The sequence below is a fragment of the Falco peregrinus genome, chromosome 17, assembly GCF_023634155.1.
Source record: "Falco peregrinus isolate bFalPer1 chromosome 17, bFalPer1.pri, whole genome shotgun sequence".
NCBI lineage: Eukaryota > Metazoa > Chordata > Aves > Falconiformes > Falconidae > Falco > Falco peregrinus.
The window spans coordinates 5,736,073-5,756,961 of NC_073737.1; the positions used below are offsets into that span (position 1 = coordinate 5,736,073).

At 60.8% G+C, this 20,889-nt stretch overlaps 1 protein-coding gene across 1 annotated transcript in view; it reads right to left on the minus strand.

The window, feature by feature from the left end:
• Positions 1 to 1,140: 1,140 nt before the first annotated feature.
• HK2 (hexokinase 2) overlaps positions 1,141 to 20,889 on the minus strand; it is a 28,088-nt gene continuing 8,339 nt past the window's right edge. Inside the window, exons 2-18 of the mRNA XM_055820158.1 lie at positions 19,781 to 19,943; positions 12,503 to 12,651; positions 12,001 to 12,120; positions 10,674 to 10,769; positions 10,417 to 10,516; positions 9,995 to 10,178; positions 9,248 to 9,403; positions 8,848 to 9,081; positions 8,323 to 8,627; positions 7,658 to 7,806; positions 6,802 to 6,921; positions 6,374 to 6,469; positions 5,810 to 5,909; positions 5,468 to 5,651; positions 5,021 to 5,176; positions 4,288 to 4,521; positions 1,141 to 3,526 (exon numbers count right to left, since the gene is read on the minus strand). Of these exons, the coding sequence (XP_055676133.1) occupies positions 3,382 to 3,526; positions 4,288 to 4,521; positions 5,021 to 5,176; positions 5,468 to 5,651; positions 5,810 to 5,909; positions 6,374 to 6,469; positions 6,802 to 6,921; positions 7,658 to 7,806; positions 8,323 to 8,627; positions 8,848 to 9,081; positions 9,248 to 9,403; positions 9,995 to 10,178; positions 10,417 to 10,516; positions 10,674 to 10,769; positions 12,001 to 12,120; positions 12,503 to 12,651; positions 19,781 to 19,943 (2,691 nt within the window). The 3' untranslated portion in view covers positions 1,141 to 3,381. The remainder of the gene's footprint in view (positions 3,527 to 4,287; positions 4,522 to 5,020; positions 5,177 to 5,467; positions 5,652 to 5,809; positions 5,910 to 6,373; positions 6,470 to 6,801; positions 6,922 to 7,657; positions 7,807 to 8,322; positions 8,628 to 8,847; positions 9,082 to 9,247; positions 9,404 to 9,994; positions 10,179 to 10,416; positions 10,517 to 10,673; positions 10,770 to 12,000; positions 12,121 to 12,502; positions 12,652 to 19,780; positions 19,944 to 20,889) is intronic.

Here is a 20,889-nt window from a genome sequence, read left to right on the forward strand (position 1 = left end):
GAAAGGTCAGCACCTCCAGTGTGGCAGCTGCCCCGGTGAAAGGCTGTTCTGCTGCCTGCGTGGCCAGAGAACGTGCCAGCACAACGCCAGGAGCGCAAAGAAAATGCATCCTAACGGGAGCGACCGAGCAAAACAAACAGCATCCTGAATCCGCAAAGCAGCGCCTCTCACTGCAGGAAAGAGACGGGCCGGGCAGGTCAGGCTGACCGGTTTGTCCATCTCTGCCCACATCCACCAGTCTGAGCTTCCCCTCCCAGCAGCAGCCAGGGTTTCAGCTCCCCTTCTTTTTTTAAGCACATCCACACAATGCCCCATGGCAACGTTTTGGTGCGCGGTTACAGACCCCCGTCCGTTACCACCAGAGCATACGGCGACATCCCTGCTGCCTTATCCCCTTGGAGACAAAACGGAGCACAAACTTCTCCAAGTGGCAAAACAAAACCTTTCCCCCGGCCACGGGCGCACCTGCAGCCGCAGGGTAACGGGTGTCTTGTAGCACTTCACCTGTTGCTTTTTAACTGGGAACACTTCAGACCCTGCTTTACTCCGAGCCAAAAGCAACGGGGAAGCAAAAGCTTTCAAGCATTTTGGAGACCTCATGGTGGGCACCTGGGTGGGTACCCCTTGCCCAACCCAGCCAGCGATGCTCCATGACCTCAGGGCAAGTTCAGCTCCGTCTCCTGGAGCTCCAGCTCTGCCAGAGATGCTGCAGTGGCTCCAGCACCACCTTGCCCTGCCTTTGTTCGCCGGGCAATGCGCCGTCCCCCCGCCAGCTAACCCTGCCGCTGCCAAGCCACAGCGCATCCCCCGCCGCGGAGGGAGGCGAGGGGTTCACGCTCCCCCCCGCTCCCCCCACCCCTGCTAACCAGGTACCCGGCCACCCGCCTCACCCTTTGGGATGCTCCGCCGCGCCGCAGCGGCCAACGCAGGGCTGCCCGCGCTCCCCAAAACCACGGCTGTACGCGCCGGAGCTGCTGAGCCACGGAAACCTATGGATGCCACGCGGGGCACGGCCGGGCGAGAGCACAAAAATACCAGTGGCACCTTCTGCGCGGTGCAGCCGGTGAAACCATCCCCGGCTGGGTCTGCAGCCGGCAAAATGCTGGTTTTCTGAGGAAAGAATCACACACAACTGCTTGGTACCGAACGAGAGGATTTCTGTACCGTCTTCCAAAATTTATTGAACATCTTCTAAAACTTCCACTAAACTTGGTTTCTTACAGCATTTCTATACACAGATTTTATTTGTTATAGTTGTCTTGAGGCTTATAAAAAAATAAGCATTTAAAATGCCCAAAGATCATTTTTGCATTTAAAATTGTGCTACTGAACTTGACCCCCAACATAGAAGAGACTTTTGGTAATGAGGTTCCCCCAAGCAGTATAAAAATATACATAAAAATAGACAAAAAAAATCTGTCCTCCAAACTGAAGAAGATCTGTTTGTGGGAATTATTAATTATTATATTTTAATTTTTTTTTGTACATCACTGGAATTTCATTATCTCCTGCTAAATATTTACAAAAACACACCCACCCCCACCTGTACGCCTCTGCTGCCTGGGGCAGCGTTTCGTTCAGCCGGAGGCTTTTCTGACAGCAAAAATTATTCGCCGCTTTTCCCTGCAGCGCACAACGTGACGCCACGGGCACGCGCATCCCTGGGCACACACATCCCTGGGCACACACATCCCCGGGCACGCGCAGCCCTGGGCACACGCGTCCCTGGGCACACGCGTCCCTGGGCACGCTCACAAACAGCCCTGAGGATGCCAAATGGAAATGAGGTGACACCAATTATTGCTGCTAACTTCATCAAATGAGCCGAGGCTGCCGTTGCCGGCGCCTCACCGCGAGCCCCCATGCCAGCAGCGCTGGAGCGCCCGTGTCTGTGCCTGGCGCGTGTGGGACCGGGATGCTGGTGCCAGAGATATGGGCTGGGACGCGGGTCCCGGCAGAGCCCCGGGTTATTTCAGCAGGTGCTGCAATAGGGATCGATGTGCCCTTCGAGCACAAAGCAGGCTGGGGAGGGCGGGGGGACAAAATAAAACCTCTCCTTAGGTCACCGCCAGCCTAATCCCGAAAGCTCCACTGCAGCAGCTCCCGGCCATCGCATCCCTGGCTTTCTGCTTTCCCTTTTGTTCTGGTGATAAATTCAGAATGCCCAAACCTCTGGTACAGCTGTCCTCAGGAATCTGGGTCTCTTTCTCCAGTCTACCCCAAGAAAATTTTCAATTAAAACATAACACGAGAAAAAAAAATAGAATTATTCTACTGTTCTTAAACGACATTTAAAGGTAAATTCAAAACTAAGCAATATACCCCCGCCCACCCGAGACTATGTACATAAAAAGACGTAAGATCTCTCGAAACATAAATATACAGTGTACATAAAACCAGGTGTCACCTAAAAGGCTGAAGACGCAGAACTATTTCACAGACAAGAAGCAAACCAGACTCACGGCGCCACGTGTAGACACACGGCCACGACATTTGGGGTGGGGGGTGGGGTGGGGGTGTAGGGGAAAGACCCCCATCGCGGTGGCAGCTCCTCGCCTCCACACGTGCACCGGGGAAGGGTGCTAGTGGTTTCCAGGGGGTGTAACGCAACCATACGTACGTGCCACGTTCCTACGCTCTATTTAGGGTGCGGGTGAGAGGTCGGGAAATGGGATTAGACCCTGAGTCCCCAATTATTTCCAGGCACGTGCTCTGCTGGAGCAGTCAGAGGGGCACCTCTCGCCGGGATCCAGCAGGTTCTTTTAATGTTCGCTCACCAACAGAGATACTTGGTATCTCTCAGCACAGGCTTGGAACACGCCGGCTGGAATTCTGCACCCTGTGCTTTAAGAGTCACCATGACTTTCATGGAAATAATACAGCCTTGATCAGGGTAAAAGCCTAACGGAGGTCTTTAGCCCAATCTTAAAAAGAGGTTTGCTTCCTACAGCACGGACACGCTACAACTCCGACGTACATAAATAGGTACTAGTTACGGTAAAGTGACAATGCAGTGTCTGGATGGTGCTAGCGTTATCCTTTCTGCCGCGAGGGAAGAGGTGGGAGCGGTGGGGGGCAGCTGCGAGTGGAGCAGGTCCAGCTCTAACTGGAGATGTAGGGAGACAGCCAGAAGACGCTTTTAGCTTTACTTGACACGCGGTTTTATGGCATGCAATGAAACTCCTAAGACAACACTTTACACAAAGCACACAGCATCTCCAGCCCCACTGGTGGGATCTCGAGAGAACAAGTAAAGCTACGAGGCTGCTTGCAAGGGGAGGCCACGTGTGTGTGTGTGTACGGAGCAGGGGGGGGGACCGGGGTGGGGGGAAAACGTCCTGGTTTTGCTGAAACCAAGCTCTTCGGCAAACCTCCTTCCTCCTACCGCTGGCCGGCCTCCCGGATGCGGCAGGCCACCGCCGTGATGAGCGCTGCACCCTTGCCGCTGCCGTCTTCCGACTGCAGGAAGGTGACTTCGCACTTGGGAGACAACTGCTTCACCGTTTCATGCATGACGGTGGAGAAGCTGCGGGGCACAGTGGGGAGAGACACCGATTTAACCTGCCCTGGGCTGCAGGCACCAGCCCCACCAGGCACAAAGCGCTTCGCACCCATCGTGGTGCTGGTGCCCATCGTACCCATCCCAGCGGCTACGGACACGGAGCAGGAGGGATGGCGAGAAGCTGCCGGGTTTGTGGCGCTGGAAAGCGTCAGGCTCCACACTTCAGCCCCAGCCCGCAACATAACCGTGCCCTCCCTCTGCTCAGCCCCTTCCCCAGGCCCGCCGAGCCCCCAAGGCACTAATAAACCTTAACAGCCCTGAGCAGCCTCACCGGGGGGTCGCCAGAGCCCCCTGCCCCGCTTAGGCTCAGCCCTGTGCCGTTAGTGCCTCCCTGAGCAACAGCATCCCCGGAGCATCAGCCCCCAGCTCGGGCAGAACCCTATTTCCACCTGGCCATGGACCGATGTCGGGGGTTAGACCCGTCCCGTCCCCGTGACTTTGCCTGATGCTCTGGACCCCTGGCTGAACCCGTTCGCCACCTCTGGGACCACCTGGCCTCAGGTGCCGCGGGGTATCTGCCCCAGCATCCCATCCTCTGGGGTTCTGGCTGTGCCTTGGCAGAGTCCAGCTCAGCACCAGCAGTCCTCGAGACCCTAAAACGTCTCCTCTCCTCTCCTCTCCAACTGCCCTGCGAAGCTTCCGACACTGCCTCTTGGCACCCCAAGATGGGCAGATGCCCCAGCACGAGCCTCCTCGGGGGACAACCGCGCCACCGAGCAACTCACTGAGGGTGCAGCTTGTAGAGCGTCCCATCCACGCCGACTGTGACCTTGAGGAAGTCCAACCCGCGGTTCTCCCGGATCTTGTCCACCACGGCTGCCATGCCGGCCCCGCAGAGCTGAGCCGCCCGCCGCGCCACCACCGTGCACACCTCCTTCACGATGATGCTGTCGTCGCACGTGGTCTCCAGGCCGAGGTGCTGGAGGATGGAGCGGACCTGGAGCAGGGCTAGGCAGTCGCTGGGGAGGACACCAGGGCCAGGCAGCATTAGCAGATGGAGCAACTGGGGTGACACAAGCTCAGGCTCCCCCTTTCTTACCTACACCCTGCAGAGCCCGGGGGCTCACACCTCCCCGCTACCCCCAGCTTTCAGACCTGGAGGTGGCTCTGCCGCCCCCTGATCCGCGAGGCTACATCAGGACAAAGCCACTGGCGTGGATGCCGTCACTGTCACCACACGACACCTGTTTAACCTGTGGCTCCCCTGTCCCAGGCAGAGGGTGCAGAGGCGCCTGTGCCACAAGCCCCACACAGTTTCCCTGCCTTTCGGCTCCGGCGCTGTCAGGACCCCGCGGGTTTTGCTGACCCACCTGCATTGCACCACCCCAGGTCACCCCAGCTCCGGGCCAAGCGCCTGGGGTTGCTCCCAAAAGCCCCGCAAACGCTTTCCCCAAACTCCATCTCTGAGGTGCAGCTGTAAGGGCAGAGCTGGCGCCTGTCCCACCTGCTGGACCTCACCTCTCTATCTGGGACAGGAACTTGGTCTCAAAGATCCCCCTGGTCTTCAGCCTCTCGGAGATGCGTCCCCGGAAGAGCAGCCCTCGCTTGGTGAAATCCATCAGGATGTTTCGGACAATCTCCCCCAGGTACATCCCGCTGATCATCTTCTCGAACCTGGGCAGGAGAGGGCAAGGCTGGACATGAGGGTGGGAAGGGACAGGGGGTCCAGGTGGGGACCGCAGCTCTGCCTTTGGCGCAGCCCCCCGGTCTGACACCCCGGAGCGGTGCCATCCCCACGCTGCGGGCAGGGGACAAGGGACACACCGGTGTGTCGCAAAGCCAGACGCTGCCCTGCTCCTCATCGCCTGACGCTCCTCCAAGAGGCTGGTGGGGCAGCACCAACCCGTCCCTGGACACCCACCCCCCCAGGGGGTCCCCTCCCACCCCCTCAAAGCCACCACGCACCTTTGCTTGCCAGGGTTGAGGGACAGCTCATCCACTGCCAAGTCGAACTCCGTCCGTATGTCATCCAGGCACCCGCTGTCACCAAACGCCCCCCACTCCATGTTGACGCACATCCTGCCCTCCTCCCCTTCCACCAGCTCCACGTTCCTCATCTCCTCCATGTAGCAGGCGTTGCTGCCTGTGCCTGCAGGGAGAGGAGCATCTTCCAAGGGGGCTGCCGCAGAAGCGGGGCGCGTACGCAGGATAACAGCCCTCAGACCCCCCCCGAAGCCCGGAGCATCCCACGGGAGCGCGTTTGGGACCGCGGGCAGAGGAACAACCTCAGAAAGTTTCAGTCCTCACCGACTATCAGCCCAACTTCGCAATACGGATCTTCGTACCCGCAGGTCATCATGGTGCCAACGGTGTCATTGACCACCGCGACCACATCCAGGTCAAATTCCTGCAGAGGGGTGGGATGGCGGGCGTTATTCCCCGAGGACGGAGCTCGCTACCTCTGCCCCCACCCTGTGGAAAGGACCCGTCCGCTGAGCGAGGGAGCCCTCCAGGCACCCACAGCCTCCCGCAGCCCCGTGTCCCCGCAGGTGGGTGCTCAGACCTCCAGGTGCAGCCACGGGAGCCCCCAGGGCAGGGGCTTTGGGGGGCTGCACAGGGGGGGGGGTGCTCGCATGGCCCCCTAACTCGCGGCGAGAAGAGTCTGCTCCAGCCCTGGCCACAAGCCAGCTCTTAGCTCCAGGGTCTGAAAATCCAACATCTAGTGATGACTAAGCGTGGCTGTTAAAATTCAGACACTCATTAGCCCTGCGCGCAGCCCATTAATTTGCTTGACAGGCCAATTAAAGATGCCGAGGCCAGCCGGGATGTGGGAGCAAGGAGCCGGCTCCTCGCAGCGACGTGGACGCTCACCTCCCTCCTGTGAATTGCCTCCTTCAGCAGGTTTACCACATCTTCTCCTTCGCAGCCGGTCGCCTTGAAACCTTTTGTCCACTTCAGAAGAATCCCCTGTGGAGCAAACACCCGGCGGTGACCCACCCGGCGCCGGTGGGGGGGAAACACGGGCAGCCCCCAGGTCCAGCCGCTCCCGGTGGATGCTGCCGGCACAGGGAGGGCACATCGCAGCTGGGCTGTCCCCAGGGCTCAAGGCACCTGTGTTTGCTTTGATGCAGCAAGGGGGCTTTTCCAGGAGCACCGGCAGCACCGAGCCCCCCCTCCCCCCTTCCCCTCCTTGGGGTCTCTGCCTGACCTGCCACACGGTCACTGGAGCTCCCAGTGGGCTTTGGCTTTTCAGCCAGGCCTGGGTACCAAACGTGTGCCACCGGCTGGGCTGGGCTTACCTCGTCCAGGTTGGTCTGCTGGCAAGGGAAGGAGAAGGTGAATCCGAGCGGGAGCGATACACCCTTCATTCCCATGTATTCCAGGAAGTCGGAGATGCAGTGGACAATGTGGTCAAAGAGCTGGATGCGCAAAGCCAAAGGGAGACGTCACCATTGCAGGGAGGGACGCGGGGGTGCCAGCCTGCCCGACCTGCTGGAGATGCTGATCCAACCCCCAGCCAACAGGGCTCTGAACAGAGCGGTGGCCGCTCCTTTCCATCCCCCTCCCCACCGACAACGCGGTCTATCCCGAGATACCTCCGCCTTGCCGTGCCCGCACTGCGCCCAGGAGGGACGGAGCGGCCAGCCGGGAGGTGACCAGCTCCCTGGGGTGGCACAGGAGTCCGGTCCCTCTGCAAGGCACCCCCAGAGCCCGTCTGCTACAAGCACTCCCAGCCCCCAAGCACCGCCTGCAGCGGTTTGCAAAACTCATTCCATCTGCAAATAAAACTCTGGAGATGTCTCCCACCGCTTGTGTTGTGGTTTCTCTATCTGGGAAACGGGGATGACGCTTATCTGCCCTCGCGGAGTGTGTGGGATGCGGGGAGGCTCAGCGATGCCTGGCAATCACACCATTTCTAACCTAAAAACCAGTCTCAAGTTTCCGAAAGCACCTTCCGAACGCCGGAGCCTTGGGCAGAACTCGCTGCTCTAAAGGCAGGAGAGCACCAGCCTTCTCCGCTCCTGGTTTGGCATCCCGGAAAAGCAGAGCAAGGCAAAACCAGCCCCCATGGTCAGCCAGCACCCCCGCCTGCCACTTCTGCTGCTCCCCCAGGGAAGACGCCCCAGTTTCCCACCTCCAGCTGCCCGTCCTCACCTCCTCTCCCGTGCCCTGCATGACCTCCACCGGGATGGAGTAGATCTTGTTGTGCATCTCGACGCCGCGCCTCATCCCGTTCCTCACACGCACCAGCAGCACACGGAAATTGGTGCCTCCCAGGTCCAGGGCAAGGAAATCTCCTTTTTCTGAAACCCAAGGGAGAACCATGAGGAGAGCGATCCCGGCAAGGGGCATCCCGAACGTGGCACGAAGGTGATCCCAAGCTGCCCGCTTCCTGGGAGAGGACCAGAAACCAAGAGGTGGCTGGGAATGGAGAGCAGCAGGTGCAGGCAGGGAGGTGATGGAGAGGTTCGCTCCAGACTTGGGGCGATCACGGGGCTGCACACCGAGGGGCAGGCGCACGCCCAAGCCACTGACGGAACTGGGAGCACCAGCCGGGACAATGGTGGTGAGAAACCTACAGCAGCGAAAGCCACAAAGCCAGGCGTCGTGTGGAGTCAAGCCCAGAACGTCCTGGAGGCTCGGCCGCTTGTCCCAGGATCGTGCTGGAGGCTGGGAAGCTTTGTGCTACCCCTACCGTGAAGAGTGGGAGCTGGCCACGGCAGAGGTCCCAGCCCTTCCCTAAGCGGGGCAGATGCTGGGAGCAGCGACACCGGCTCTCCGCCCTACGCAGGACACACGTGGGCTTTGTGGTACGTTACCTGTCCCGTCCGGAGTCGAGCACACGTAGGTGGGCAGCATTTTCACCGTTGCCTCTGCATGCGTCTCCTTGCCCAGCCCCTTGTCCATCTCCATCCTCATCCTTTGCTTCACCTCCAGGAGCTGCTCATGGCTCAGCTTGAGCGCCTCCAAAATCTTCTGGCGTGCCTTGTGCTGGGCGGCCAGCCTGTAGGCCACCGCCGTCACCATGGCTGCCCCTTTGCCACTTCCATCTTCCGACCTCACGAAACGGATCTCGCAGTCTGGCAGCAGCTTCCGCACCGTCTTGTGGAGGCGCCGGGCAAAGCTACGGAAGAGGAGAGAGGACCTGAGCACGATGCCACCATGGGTGACGTGACCCTCCAGGGCTGTAAATGACTGGGGCCCCTTTGGGATCCAAACGGAGGTGCCCAGGGGAACATCTGGAGATGCTCTGCTTGTGCCAAGCTTTACCCGCTGCTGCAGGAACAGATCTGGGCTCGCTCACCCTCTCTCCCCGCCAGCCTTGCCTATCCTTGTGCACTCACTGAGGATGCTTCTTGTAGACGGAGCCATCGACGCCGACGGTGGAGCGCAGGCGGTCCACCCCCTTGTTCTCCTTGATGCGCTGCAGCACGGCTGCCAGGGTGGCCCCGCACAGGTTGGCCGAGCGGGTGGAAACAATCTGGCAGATGCGGTGGGTGGCCACACAGTCCTCATGAGATGGCTCCAGCCCCAGCTTGGTGAGGATCTCGTGGGCTTTCTGCAGCCCTTCTTTCTCCCTGTGCAGCAAAGAACAAAGAAGGATTCGTGCCTGGAAACCCAACTTCTGCCATCCCAAGTGTCCCAGGCTTCCCTGAGGATAGCCCAGGGACGGGGCCCGTTTTCCCACCGTGCAGATGTCAGGGGATGGGTGGGACCCCAGGAAACCATCCGGATCCTACTTACTTCTCAATAGCAGAGACATATCTGGTCTCAAAGTGGCCGGTGGTGAGCAGATCTGGGGTGAGCCTCCCTCCAAACAAGAGCCCCTCCTTGGCCATCTTCACCAGGATGAGCCTGACCAGCTCTCCCATGTACATCCCGCTGATCATCTTCTCAAACCTGCCGACGGGGGAAGCACAAGATGGACTTGCCTGGCTACGTGTCCTGCGAGGTGGCCACCATCTGACCTTAAAAACACTTGGCAGCCTTCCAGGCCCGAACGCAATCGAGGTAATCCCTTCCCAGAGCAGCTTATCCCATCACTGAGAACATAAAGCCATGCTGACATAACCACCGCTCTGCAAGGAGAGCTTATGGCTACCTGAGGGGGCCCCGGGGTCTGCAGAGACACCCGCCACCCCCAAATCCCACCCGCCAGGGGAACGGGAGGTCTGTAGGATGTGGATATGGACATTAGGTGGTGGTGTTTGCCTCGGCTGGCGGACAACTTCATCGGCTGGGGGAAGAAAGAGAAACCAACACATCCAAGTGACGGGCTCCCAAGGGAAGCGGGTGCCGAGCGGTTCAGTTGGGCGCACCAACCCCAATTCGTGACACAAGCCCCTGTCTGCATTGGTGCAGCTGGCACAGCGGAGGACGCGGTGACCTAGTTAGCTAGGACAACCTCTTTGGTCCCACTGCCAGCGCAATGGGAGGACGGACAATGCAGAGCAAACCTCGCGCCTGAGCCGAAGCCAAGAATCTGCTCACAATTGTTTGCCAGGGTTGAGCGAGCCCATGTCTATCTCGCGGTCGAACTCCGTCCGGATGTCGTTGAGCGTGCCGTCGTCGCCGAAGGCCCCCCACTCCATGTTGATGCACATCCGACCTTCGTCCCCTTCCACCAGGTCAATGTGCCTCATCTCCTCCATGTAACAGGCGTTGGTGCCGGTACCTGAGCCACGCACGGGGGGCGCGGTGAGAGACGATGCCGCCTTCCCCCTATCCCCCATAACTAGCACCGGCCCCACGCACTATAGAAAGTGAAGATGGATGAAACCAACCATCGGGCAATGCTGGTGTTCTAACACCGCTATCCCCTTTCTTTTTCCCCAAAAAGACCCTGAAACCTGCAAGAAACGTGGTCCCCAGGGGCAGACGGACCCCCCTTCTCCCCCCTTGCTGCAGCTCACCAACGATGAGGCCGACTTCGCAGTTGTGATCGTCGTAGCCGCAGGTCATCATGGTCCCAACAGTGTCGTTCACCACGGCCACAATGTCAATGTCAAAGTCCTGAGGTGGTGGAGAGGAGAGACTGAGCCAGCGCGGCCAGAACAGAAGCATCTCTGCTGCCACGGGGAGGGGGCCGTAGCACCCTGCCCCAGGGAACCACGCGCCCCCGTCCCACCACCCAGGAGGTGACAGACCTGCCCAAGACCTCCCCTCTCACCCCTCTTTTCTTGATGGACTTGCGCAGCATCGACACCACGTCCTTCCCCTCCACGCTGCTGCACTTGAACCCCTTCGTCCACGTCACGAGGATGCTCTACGGAGGAAGAGCAAGGCGGAGCGCTCAGCAGACAGCCCCTGCTGTCCGCGTCCCTGCGCTAATAAAGTTTATGGCCGTGAAACAGCGGGGGAGTAGCTCCTTGCTCCCGCTGGCAGGAGGGACCGTGATTCCTGCGACTGGGTTTTATGAAGCCCTGGGGCAAAACCTGTTCCCCACCCTACGGAGCGCTCCGTGACCCCTCCCCGCGGGATGGGGGTCTCGCTGCCCACCGCAGCCAGGGGCACCGGCTGCGTCCCCACCCGGCAGAGCCATCGCAGCGCCCGGCCGGGGGCTGAGCGGAGCCTTGGGAGGGGGAGGGGACTCGATTGTGTCCAAAATCTCCGAGCCTGGAGCCGCGGGTGCCTCAGCGAGGCAAACACCCGCCCTGCTTGCAGACGGGGAAACTGAGGCACGGAGAGAACAAACCGGACCAGGCCACCAGGGACAGACGCTTCCTCTCCCAGCTTCTCTATTTTTTATTTTTTTGTTCCTACAGCCCCCACCCCTACCACGAGGAAAGCGTTAACCTTCTTCCTCGTTACTTTTGTCGAACCCGCTCGGGCACAGGAGCGCGACTTGCCCCAGCCCCGGTACAAAACGCCGAGGACGTGCCGCATCGCCAGCGCGCCATGGAGCCGTCCTCCTTTCCAATCCTGCCCAGGAGCCGGGTGAGATAAGGGCAAGGAAAGCACCGGGCCCCCCCCTCCACGGCAGCGAGAGCCCGGCAGCGGCCGTGGGTGGCAGGAGAGGGGCCACGTGCCTTGGCCGCCGCGATGCTCAGCCTCCCAGCGAGGTCACCAGCTCCCGGCGCAGAGCCGGTGCGGCTGAGCGGAGCTGACAGCCATCGATTCCCGGCTGCTCGGAGCGTGGCGAGCAGCCGGGTGGGTGCCCCCCCCCCCACTCCCCGCGCCGGCTGCATGACGGGGATGTGATGCTCGGCACGTCTGGGCTGCTGGAGCTGCTCTCCCTGCCGCAGCCGCTCTCCTTGAGCCACCGGCAGAGCACAGACCGCCGCTTTCTGTGGAAGCATCCTCCTCCTCCCAGACCCCTGCAAGCCCCAGGGCACATCCTGCGCTCCCCTCAGCACCGAGACCTTACACACTACCCAATCAGCCTAATTAAAAGCACAAAGCTAAATTGGCGTGGGACAACTACTGCCCCCAGCGAGAGCTTGCCCCCATCCCACTGCATCCCCGCAAGCCCCAGAGGAGGCAAGACCCTCCCTCACCTCATCCAGCTTGGTCTGGTGACACGGGAAGGAGAAGGTGAACCCCAGGGGAAGTTTCTTGTCCTTGATTTTCAGTTTCTCCATGAAGTTGGCCAAGCACTCGGCGATGTGGTCAAACAGCTGAAAACAAGGCAGTGAGTGAGCGCTGGCTGAGGCGATGCCCCAGCGCAGCACCTGCATCCCTGCCCGCCTGAGGGACTCGCTCCACCACCCACCCCCCACCTCCACGGTCCTCACCCATCACCGTACTGGGTGTCAGGAACCGTACTGGTTCCAGGCAAAAGAAAGCAAGGCTCTACTGGCACCCTGCTGGGCAAGGCAGCAACAGGGTGCACAGTCCCGCTCCCGCCCCGTGGCACAGCTGGGGGTCTTGGGGTGACCCCAGCCCTCCCTTCAGGCAGAACCACCCCCAGACGGGTGGTCCCCCCCCAGGGGAAGCCCTGCAGCTGGGGGGCTGCCCAGGGGAGCGGGGAGGGGGAGGGGAGAGAGAGGTTGTGCCCACCTGCACCCCACTGCCTCGCATGAGCTCCTCGGGGATGGCGTAGATCTGATTCTCCATCTCCACCTTCTGCAGACCATTGTCGGACACCTTCACCCTCAGCACACGGAAATTGGTGCCACCAAGATCCAGCGCCAAGAAGTCCCCATCCTCTGCGGGAGCCAGACAAGAACAACCATTTAACTCGGCAGGTCCCTCTCAGCAACATCACTGCCCCCGCCGGACAAGTACGAGGGTAATATTAAATACTTTTTCTATTCTTTTTTTTTTCCTTTTTTTTTTTTTTTTTCTCTCTTATCAGAGCTGTGGCTGTGCTTCCTGCCCTTGCTCTGCACCCCTGTAGCTGATGGTGGATCGAAGCAGCATCTTTGGGACGCGTCCTGATGCCCTGGGTAGTGTGGCTGAGCTGGGGGTGCACCTGCTGGCAGGAGGACAGACCCCACCGGCCCCATCCAGACAAGCCCATCCCAACCCGACGGCATTCCCAGGGAAGACGCACTCCAAGCCTGAGGCTCCATAAGGAAGAAGGCGGCAGAGCCGTTCCCGACCCTATTGACGCAGGATGCTCCCGAGAGCTCCTAAATGCCCAGCCCAAGCGTTAAACCCCTGCTAGCCAGCTGCCGAGACACCAGAGGTTGGCTAAAGGTTTGATATATGGAAATACATCCATATGCTATATGGAAAAGCCCCTCCCGCTGAAGCTTGGCTGCCCCATCCAGGGCAGCCTCCCCTGCCCTGCCCCTGGAACGCCGGGCACTCCTGGCATGTGGCTTCTTGCGGAAGGCAAGCTTGAAAGGTGTAAGCAGGAAACCAGGGTGGAAAAAAACCGCAGAAGACCTTTGGGGCCTCATTGGTGCCTTCCCAGGGCAGCCAGGGAAGCGGTTTCTCCGTCGGTGCTGGCCCAGAGGAGCCCCACTCCTGCTGCCCCCAAGACCCCAGGGCTAAGCCCGGCGAGTTTCACCTCCCGTTTGTTTTCCTTGTACCAGGCACCAAGGCAGCTCACTGGATTTCGGACCAGCTGAGACCTGGGATGCGGGAAAAGCGCCAAGCTGGCTGTTTTAAATACCTAGCGGTGTGGGGAGAGGGATGGGGGAAAGCCCTCCATCAGCACTGTTTGATTTCTGAATGCATTAAATGTGCTGTGCTGGCTCCCCTGGGCAGATTACAGCGCCCAGGGGCCACATTGTGCCCGCCGATGCTTTTACAAAGGGGCTACAGTTGAAACAAAAAGTGTGGTTTATTAGTATTCAAATGACACCAGGCCAGCCGGCATCTCCAGTGACTCCAGCTGAAAAGGCAGCTCGGCGTCCAAGCCTGCGGGGTATCCATCTGTCCTGGCGTCTTTCCTGGGGCTGACCCACCGAGGGCTCGGGGCAAGGGAACCGGGGACAGGGATGGACTGGGAGCCCGGGCTGGGAGCAGCTTTAGAAAGTCCCTCTGCGGCTGAAAAGGTCCGTACAAAGCAGCCCTCGTGCTCCGAGGGAATGAGAAGATGAGGAATAAGAGGGGCTCAGAGGTCACGAGCAGCGTTCAACAGCCTGGCCGCTCAGGATGGAGAAGTGGGGGGGAGCACCGGGGTGTCAATGCATCACCCCAGGGGGGTCACTGCATCCCCACCACCCCAGGGAGGTCAATGCATCACTCCAGAGGGGTCAGCACATCGCCCCAGGGGGGTCAGTGCATCGCCCCAGGGGGGTCAGCGCATCCCCATCACCCCAGGGAGGTCAGTGCATCACCCCAGGGAGGTCAATGCATCGCCCCAGGGGGTCAGTGCATCGCCCCATGGGGGTCAGTGCATCGCCCCAGGGGGGTCAGTGCATCACCCCAGGGGGGTCAGTGCATCGCCCCAGGGGGTCAGTGCATCGCCCCAGGGGGTCAGTGCATCACCCCAGGGGGGTCAGCGCATCGCCATCACCCCAGGGAGGTCAATGGATCACCCCAGGGGGGTCAGTGCATCCCCATCACCAGGGAGGTCAGTGCATCACCCCAGAGGGGTCAGCACATCGCCCCAGGGGGGTCAGCGCATCACCTCGGGGGTGCAGGGCAGGGCAGGTCCCAGCTCTCGGTGGTACCAGCCCATGCCAAGCCCCCCTGCCGCCGGCTGCGGTGCCCTGGCTGCAGTCCCGTCGGTTAAGGCTACATCCCGAGAGCAACCGGCCAGTGGGACGAGGTGATGCCAGGGCAGTTACACCATTATTTTAACAAAAGCTGAAGTTCAGCCGAGTCCCTGCACGGGCTCTGGCCAACCCTCACTGCGTCCCTGCAGCAACGCACGCACCCCCTGCAGGAGCCGTTGACCCAGAACCACGGAACGCTCCAAACCTGGACCCCATCAAAGCTTTGCAACTCAGCCCTCCCCAAACAACACCCGGCTAAGCGAGGCGGCGCAGCCAAGAGGTGTCCAACCCCGTGCTTACAGGGCTGGAGAGCGGCACAGGAGCTGGCGGAGCCAGGGTGCCGGAGCTCGTGCACCGGGGCAGTCAGACCCGGAATACTCATTTCTCTTCCCTGCCTCACGCCTGCATCGACCCTCGGCAGGGACGAGGTTTAAAGCAGCCTGGCAGCTCGGTTTGCAGAGCCTGCCAGCCACGGGGCACGCCTCGGCCACAGCTCCTGACATGGATGCTGAAAACCCATCAGGAAAACCCTTAGCGAGACTCCTCGCTGTCCCGAGGTCACCAGCAAGCCCCCGGTGGGGATTTAGCCTCAGCCACGGATGGGCGGCGCTGGACGCGGTGCCTGGCTGGGCACCGCTGGCATCACCTTCTGTCCCAAGGTCAAGCCGTGCTCCTGCCTCCCTCGCCGCCGGCACAGATGCCATTCTGCTTGCTAGCAGAGCATGAAAAACACCTCGGGGGGCTGATAAATACACCAGGGCTGAGGATGCTGGAGCCAAGAGGGTAAAGGTTGTTCAGCTCCTTGATGATAACACAGGGAACCCAGGTGGATCCCAAAAAAAAAAGGCTCAGGAGCTGTGGATGGGGCCATCCTCCCGTGGAATCCTGCCCAGCTCTCGGCACGTGCGGTATTTCAGCCAAACCGCCCCGGTGAGGCTCGTGCCCAGCCTTCCTTTGACCCGTCACCCACCGGCCCTCACCACGAAGCAGCAACAGGACCCAACCTCACAACCAAAAAAAAAAACCCCTTGCAAGCGGCTCAGCAGCTAAGGAATCAGCTTTGCAGGAGGAAAAAGGCAGCGAAATCTCCCTAGGAAAATTCCCGGGCTGAAGCAATACAGCGGTGTGATGGACCTCCACATCGGGGTCCTCCCTCCCGTTAGGGCCCCCTCGTTACGTGGTAAGGATGGAGGCCGAACAGCGGGGGTAGCACGGAGCTCTGGCTCAGGGGTCTCTTTGCTCTCAGCAAACTACCCAGGGATGAGGGTTTAGTGCCTTTAAAGATACCTGCACTGCCTGGAAGAAAGCACGGGGGCAAAGCGGCCGGAGCAATGCCCTCCTCGGAAACACAGCCAGGGACTGGGGACCCGAGCATCACATGCAGGATCATGCCCCAGCCCCTCGGAGGCTGCTCACCCCAGATCTCCCACCTCAAGGCTTCCAGCCAACTGCAACCCCAGTTTGTAGGAATCCTTGGATAAATCAGCTTAATAAAAAAACAAGTGGAATAGAACAAGCTGGAGGAGGTCCGAGCTCTGCCCCACAGGGAGATGCAGAAGGTGGAGGCGCAGCCCCTCGCGTTTCCCACCTCCACCCCCTCTGCAGGCGCCCTTGCCAGCCCTGCCCTGCATCCCTGCATCCCGCCGGGGGGCTTTGAGCACAAGGGGGATATAAAAGCCCCGGTGCTTGCATCAGCATCTCCACCGAATTAGTGCTGGAGGATCAGCAAAGGGGCTCATGATGTTCTGGGCATGAAATACTGGGTCTGCGGCAACCAAACTGCCAGGATGAACCTGGTGGATTGTTCCAGACAGAATCAGGACCAGCAAAAAGCAACTTGCACCGACCACGGCGAGAGACCCCTGGCAGCAATTCCCCAACGCAATTCCTTGCTGAGGAGGGGGGTAAATCACCAGGTGAGAGGCTCTGGGCATGGAAACAGCATTTTCTTTAAAAGCCTTTCAAGACCACGGGCCACGCGAGCTGGTTTTCATGCAGCTCGTTATTGGCAGGAACGGAGCCCACCGGCCAAGGGAAGGGTGTCACCAAGAACCATCCTTTCAATTTCCCGGGATTTGACCACCAAACTCCTGCAGCATCCTCCTGAAAACTCCCGGCCATGGATATCAGCTGCTGGGGCTTAGTGGAGGATGCACCAGAAGATCCTTGTGTCAATATTATCACAGAGGAGGGAACGAGGTGACACTGGCAATGCGGAGCAGGGAGGAAGGTGGCATCTGCACCAAGGAGAGCCCTTGCTCGGAGTCACTGGGGCTCTAAGGAGAAGCTGATCTGGGGTCTGTTCCCCCCAGCCTGCAGCGGGATGCCCACCACCTTGCTGCAAGCACCGTGGGCGTTTCAGCAGGTGCTGGAGCTGAGCAGAGCAAGAAGGGTTCCTTTTAGGAGCAACCCCACTTCAGAAGCAGAAATCCTCCCCCTCTTATCCCGCTGCATCAGGAGCGGCGAAACCACCCAGACCAAACCCCCCCAGCGCAGGAAGGGTGCCGCAGGCGGGCGCCGGGGCTGTTTTGGCTCCAGCCCATGGATGTGACCTTGTATTTCTGTAAGCGCCGCTCATCCGCCCGGATCCCGGGGAGCTGCCGGCTGCGCATTAACCGGGGCATAATCCCGGAGCAGAGACAGCTCATGCTATAGCAAGGAGGGGTGGGAATGCTTCGCAGGGGGGAAGGTGTGGAGCCCCTGAAGCACCGGCGTTGGGATGGAGCCGGCGTGCCCCCGAGCAGGGCTGGAGCAGAGGAGTGACCTGTGTTTTGGGTGGGAGGCAGCTCCTGACGCAGGCGGGAGTGGGAGTTGGTGCCCAGCTGCAGTCAGACTGTGCCCAGAAGCTTCAAAAAAAAATTGGAAGAAGGAAGGATGCACCCCTGGATGCTGAGCTCCCCCCGAGCTGTTGTCACACCACCTCATCGCAAAGCCACGTGGCCGGGGGAGCTGGCACCGAGCCCCTCCCCGGGCTGGCCTCGGCTCACCCCCACGGGCCACCTTCCAGCCCCCCCCTCCAAAATCCAACAGCGGAGACACCGGTGCCGCTCGCAGCTTGGATCCAGCTGGAGCCATGCAGGGAATCCCAGCTCTCGGCTCCCTGGGACTTGCCCGAACCTCCCGCTTTCCAGTGCCTGGGCAGCTGCCCCAGCATCCCTCTGCGTGACACTGTGCTGCCGTGCCCCCTTCCCCCGTGCCGAGCTCGCTTCGGGTGACAAACGCCAGCCGGGACACTGGAGAAGTGGCAAATCCAGCGGTCAGGGCGGAGGGAGCCAAGGCTCGCTCTCGTAAGGGCACGGAGAGGGGTTGCACCCCCTCCCCGGTGCGGGGCAGGGTGCCGAGAGCCCCGCTCCTGCCTCTCGGGAGCTCCGACACACGCTCCGCCAGCACCCAGCACCTTTGGCGGCAACAGTTCCCATGCCCAGGGGCGGCATTCTGGCTATCCCTGTAATTAAAAATACTCTCAAACATTTAAATAGATTGAAATCTCAATCCTGGGGCAGGCAGCCAGGTCCAGCTTTGGGGTGTGGGTGCAGCGGGTGGGCTGAGCGCAGGGCAGGGTGGCTCTGGGTGCAGGGATCCAGCACCTACAGGGGGCTTGTGAGAAAGGTGGGGGCAGAGGTTTTGGCAGGGCCTGCAGCCACAGGACCACGGGGAAACAATTTTAAACTAAAAGAGGGTAGAACCAGGCTAGGTACCGGGAAGAAATGGTTTGTGGGGGCGGCGAGGCACTGGCACAGGCTGCCCACAGCGGGGGTGGGTGCCCCATCCCTGGGAACACCCAAGGTCAGGTTGGACGGGGCTCACAGCAACCTGACCGAGCTGAAGACCCCTGCTCAGGGCAGGAGGTTGGACTGGATGGCCTTTGAGGGTCCCTTCCCACCCAAACCGCGCTGTGATGCCTGTGGCTCCCCACTGAGATGTTACCTGCAAACACCCACCCAGAGCTGGCGGGGACGAGACCTTCAGCTCATCGCCTCGTCCTTGCCTCAGGAGAGCGGACAGCCAGCAGTGGGGGAGGGGGGTTGGCTGCTTGAGCAGGGCTGCCTCTGGGGTACCCCCGTTACACACCATCACGCCACCAGCAGGCTGGCACCAGCTGGCCGTGCTTCCCGGGGAACTCCAGTGCCCAGCCAGGTCGCTCAAGGCTCCAGCCGCAGCATCGGCCGGGAGCTGCTGGCCTCCAGAAGCCAGGTATGAAAATCCAGAGGTGGCAAAACAGCTGGGGATGGGGAGGGAAGAGCAGCCGGCTCTTCCCACCAGCTCCCTTCCTCTTTATCCACCTTTCCAGCCGGCTGCCGGCGGTCCCTGCTGCCAAGGTTTTGCAAGGACCCCCGCGAAGGTGCCGATGCTGCAGCAACCCCAGCTCCGAGCAGCTCCAGCCAACGGGACCGACTGTCCCAGGGAGTTCTCCGGGGGCTGCTGCCGGCTCCGGAGCAGGGGGAGCTCCAGCTGCTCGGGGCTCTGTCCCTCCCTGCCCTTCAGCAGCCCGAACCACTCCACTGGCCTCGAGCGCCGGGAGACTCAGCAGGTCCTGGGTGCATCCGCATCCCGCTGCGCGCCGGCAGGCAAGGGGTGATGCTGCGGGGACCGTGACAAAGCTCCTTCCCAAAACACCCAGCTCAGAGAGGGAGGCACACGGGAGTTTCCCACAGGGGTGCTGGAGGGAGCGTTTTGGGGGCTGAGAGGAGCAAGCCGGAGCCCGAAAGGCGGATGCGGCTGGCCAGGAGCGTGCTGCCGGCAGCGCGGCTCCTGCTGGCACGGGAAGCAGGCAGAAAGGCGGCATTGTGAGCAGCCAAGTCTGGAGAGCCCCTTCTCCTCCTGTGGCCCTCGTGGCATTCAGACAGCGGCTGGCACCGCTGCCCGCCTCAGCGCTAATGAAATCAGATGAGCCGGACCCGTGACCGGCTCTGTCCTGCCAGGAAGGGCCCGCCGGGGCTGGTTCCCACCCTCCCTCCCACCAGCAGGAACCGGGACCCCCCCCCAGACCCAGCACAGAGACCTGTCCCCACACTGAGCTTTGCTCAGCAGAAGCAGGATGAAGCCCCAAGGCCCAGGAGCGAAGGTGGCCGTGGGTGCCACCGCTGTTCCGGCAGCACCGTGAGGATGGGTGGCCCCAGCCCTCCCTCCTGGCACCTCCCCACGCTGTCCCTCTGCGCTGTACCTGTCCCGTCCGGGGTGGACCTCACGAAGGTGGGCAGCATCTTCACCGAGGCGGTGGGGTTGGTGTCTGCTCCCAGCCCCTTCTCCATCTCCTTCCTGAAACGCTGGGCCACCTCCTGGAGCGTCTCCTCAGAGAGCCGCATGTGGTAGAGGTACTTGTCGATCTGAAAGGTGGAGATAAAGCCAAAAAAAAGTCAGCTGGAGGGTGGGGGATGCGGGCACAGCCCCCGTGACACATTCAGGACAGCATTCAGCCCCCCTCACATCTGCTGGGGCTGATGCAAGAAGCAGGAGCGGGTGATGACCCAGCCACAGGGCAGGACACGGCGGTGCCAGCGCATCGCCGGCAGTGCCGCAACAGCTTATCTCCAAGCACGCCCGTAACGCCTGCCACCGCTCTTGCACCCCAACGTGCTCACCCAACGCCACCCCGCGCCCTCCTTGGCAGCGCCCCCCTGCCCAGACGGGTGCCAAACTGGGAACGCCGAACCCCAAGGAGCTCCCGATGCTCCGCAGCATCTTCACCCACGCGCACCCAAACAGGTTGCTACAGACGCAGGACCCAAACCCAACAACCTCCCCGGCCCAGGCCATGAGTCAGGAGGTTGGCAGGAGGTTCTCCAGCGGCAGAGCCCTTCCTACGCCGCGGCGGCAACGTGCCTCGACCTTGACCCCCAGGGCCTCTTCCTACATGAAGGATGCTCGGCAGGAATCCACTGCCCATACATTTCTTCACTGCTGAGATCACCCCTACAAAGGGTTACGGTGCCCAGAGCTACTCAACCCCCTCGAGCAAACGACGCTGGTGTGACACAAGTGGGTGCCGTGGCCGGAAAGGGAAGAAATCCACCCCCTGCTCCTGGCCGCCGTTTGTGCCTTTACGCTGAGGCCATGGAGATGCCCAGCTCCTTCTATAAACAGCATCAAAGCGTCTTTTTCCCCGGGAAAGGCAGGGAAAAACTCCTCCCTGACCCATCCATTAGCACCAGGCATGTCTCTGCAGCCTGGCCGGAGCAGGGAAGGGAAATGGGGAGGCGGATAGGCAGCCAGCTCCCAAACTATGCCCCGTTTCAATTAACTTCACTTAAAATTAATTAAAGGGCAGCTGCA